Below are 3,161 nucleotides of genomic sequence, written 5' to 3'. Positions count from 1 at the left end.
AAAAATATCTGTTTAATTCGAATACATTCGTCGGATATGGTTCCGTGATGATTCAACTTCTCACGGACGAGAATTTCCTTAGTGGTCTTCTGCACCGACGAGATACCGTCGTTGGCGTCGTTGGCATTCTGTTACTTACTCCAGCCAAAATTTATCCTAGAGGGCGGTAGAAAACACCGTATTTTTCGAGCGACACATTCTCCCGTAAGGCTGGCAGCACCAACGAGATATATATATATATTTTTTTATTGATAAAGCTTTAGGCCTTATATGGCCCATGACCTGGTTTGTATAAGGAACATAATAAATTCATCTTGTACTTAAACCTATATGCCTATATACTATATATATATATATATATCTATCTATCTATAAATCTATCTATATATGTATATACATATCTATAAATCTATATATATCTATATCTATCTATATCTATCTATATATATTTCCTCTCTGTCTATATGTAAGTCTATGTATATCTCTTATTTCCTATACAGTATTTGTTTACAGTTTTCTCGGGTTGGTACTTAGCTATGTGGTTTCTATCACATTTTCTTTACGAGCTCACTTCTACTTGTCTTATTGTCTATATACCTTAAGTTTACGCTCTTACATGTACTTAGTCTTTATATTCTTATATCTGGTATCTGGATACTAGATTAACCTATTTGATTTGGTTCTTGTATTGCACATATATTGCCTTATATCTATTCTTATTTGTAATGGTAATTATCGGACTTATCTTACTATTCTTATACTATTTAATACTGATTAATTGAGCAGTGTGAGGAGTGCTTGTAGATTTGGGGTGTTATAAGAATATGTTATTTGCAGCGCAGAAGGTATTGATGGGGTTTAAGACCGTAGCGTTGAGGTTCTTTAGGAAGGTGTCTATTTTAAACAGGGGTTTCCAGTTATTTTTCAGTAATTTGGAGACCATTAGATTTCTGTTCTTACGACGATGAGGACAGTACCATATTAGATGGTCTACGTCTTGGGTGGGGTGCGAACACTCACAAGTGGCATGCTGTATTATTTTGAGTTTGGCCAGGGATTCATGTGTGTTAACATGATTGGTCCTCATTCTTCCGAATCTTACTATCAGTTCTCTGGGAAGGTCAAGATCTCTATACCAGGGTTTCTTATGCGGATTGAAGAATTGTTGAAAATATTTAACTCCTTTGCTATGAAACCTATCCCTGAGGAGGGATTGGAACTCGTTCCACATTTCGTTTTTGAAAAACTCTTTGTAATCTGTGTAAGGGATTTTGTGTTGTAAGGACGGTGCTTTTTTTGTGGCTTCTTTTGCAAGATTATCTGCTACTTCGTTCCCATGTATTCCACTATGGGCTGGGATCCATATATATGAAACGTGTTTGTGGTTGTTAAATTTGGTTGTTAGATTGTATGTTTTTTGTTTGATAACAATGATATGATAGTTGGTTCTAGTATTTGGGGAGGCGTTATTTAGTGAGGTAAGGGCACTGAGAGAGTCGGAGCAGATTAGCAGAGGTTTGTCAGAGTTGTTAAAGAGATCTAGGGCTATTGATATAGCTGCACATTCAGCTGTGTATACTGAAGCTGTGGGGTTAATATGGATAGGGAGTGAGAACTTTCCTTCAAGGCAGACGATACCTGCACCTGTTGAGAGTCCGCCTTGAACTTTAGAGCCGTCAGTGAAAATACAAAGATGGTTTGGATAGTGGGTTTTAATGTGGTCTATAAATTCTGTGTTTGGAAATGGGGATCCTTGTAATTGAAATCCTGTTTTGAGGTCGCAGGAAATTTGGAAATTCATGGCATTGTAAGATGCGGCTATGCAGGGGAAGTTATCGTCTTTATGGCAAGTATGGGAGATCTTTTGAATATTGCTGATGCAGTGCATGAGAACATTGGAGGCTTTATGGAGTAAACTGCCAGGGTTCGAGGAGGTTATTTGATCAAATTCTTTTATGTACCTGTTGGAAATGTGGTTTACGTTGGAAGTAATCTTGATGAGATGGGTTTTACCTAAAAAGGATGCTCTGTTTTCGAAATATGGTAACCCTGCTTCTGCCAAAACTACATTAGTAGGAGCAGATGTTCTAAGTCCGAGGGCCAGTTTGAGGGCACGCACTTGAATGGACTCGAGTTTGGTTATGAGAGATTGTTGGCTTGGAAAGTATATGTGGGAGGCATAATCCAGCCTGGATCTGATCAGGGCTTTACATAGTACAATTAATGTGTCTGGGTGGGCTCCCCACCAGACGCCTCTAAGGAATTTAATTATGTTCATGGTGCGTAAGCAGCGGTTGTGGAGAGAAAGTATGTGAGCTTTGAAGTTTAGTCTGTTGTCAAAGTGAATTCCCAGAAATTTTGCAGAGTCTAGATCCGTCTTTTCTGTAGTGCCTAATCGAAATTGGGTGCGTCCGGCTAGTAGTCTTCCGTTGTTAAAGACCACTATATTGGTCTTTTCTGATGAAAGAACGAGGCCTATTGCAGAGAGATTGGTTCGTACCTTTTCAAAAGACTTTTCAATGGTTGTTTTGGCTTCTTCCAGGCTTGAGCTTCTTGTGTATATGGCTATGTCGTCTGCGTACTGGGAGATGTGCACTTTCTTGGGAATATCTTGGAAGATGTTGGCGACGTAAAGATTGTAGAGAAGTGGGCTGAGGACTCCTCCTTGTGGCAGGCCCTTATAGATTACCCTCATGCCATGGAAGCTGGGGGGCCAAGCGAAGCGGCAGTATGACCAGTTGGCTATAAAGTGAAAGATGTTGCGTGAGATTCCCATCTTGGCTAGAGTATTCAGCAGAATGTGGCATTGGACGTTATCAAAGGCAGCGCTGTCATCGAGAAAAGCTGCAGTTGTAAGTTGGTAAGAGCGAAGCCTGACCGTATGTAGGTTGCTAGGTTGAGGATGTTGTCGGTAGATGAGCGGCCCTTTCTGAAGCCAGCCTGAGTTGGGGGTATGAGGTCTACGATCTCACACCACCACAGTAATCTGTTGTTTATTAATCTTTCCAAGATTTTACTCATGCAAGACGTGAGTGAGATGGGTCTAAAGTTTTGATTGTCCGGTTTTTTAATGAATAGTACCTGGGTTTTGTTCCAGTCTTCTGGTGTGCGATGATTTGTGAATAATTCGTTGTAAATGTCAAGTAGATCAAGTCTAGCTT

At 39.8% G+C, this 3,161-nt stretch overlaps 1 protein-coding gene across 1 annotated transcript; it reads right to left on the bottom strand.

Annotated features, from left to right (window-relative positions):
- Positions 1-814: 814 nt before the first annotated feature.
- Positions 815-2,776, bottom strand: LOC143363967 (uncharacterized). Its single transcript, XM_076804496.1, has one exon. It carries the CDS (start codon positions 2,774-2,776, stop codon positions 815-817), a length of 1,962 nt encoding a protein of 653 aa, XP_076660611.1.
- Positions 2,777-3,161: the final 385 nt, after the last annotated feature.

Source organism: Halictus rubicundus, unplaced genomic scaffold, assembly GCF_050948215.1.
Source record: "Halictus rubicundus isolate RS-2024b unplaced genomic scaffold, iyHalRubi1_principal scaffold0198, whole genome shotgun sequence".
In the NCBI taxonomy this organism is placed as follows: domain Eukaryota; kingdom Metazoa; phylum Arthropoda; class Insecta; order Hymenoptera; family Halictidae; genus Halictus; species Halictus rubicundus.
This window is presented reverse-complemented; position numbering and strand designations above follow the sequence as displayed.

Bases quoted from the DNA above. Each gene is read 5' to 3' on its own strand.
- LOC143363967 (XM_076804496.1), bottom strand. From the start codon at position 2,776: ATGGGAATCTCACGCAACATCTTTCACTTTATAGCCAACTGGTCATAC.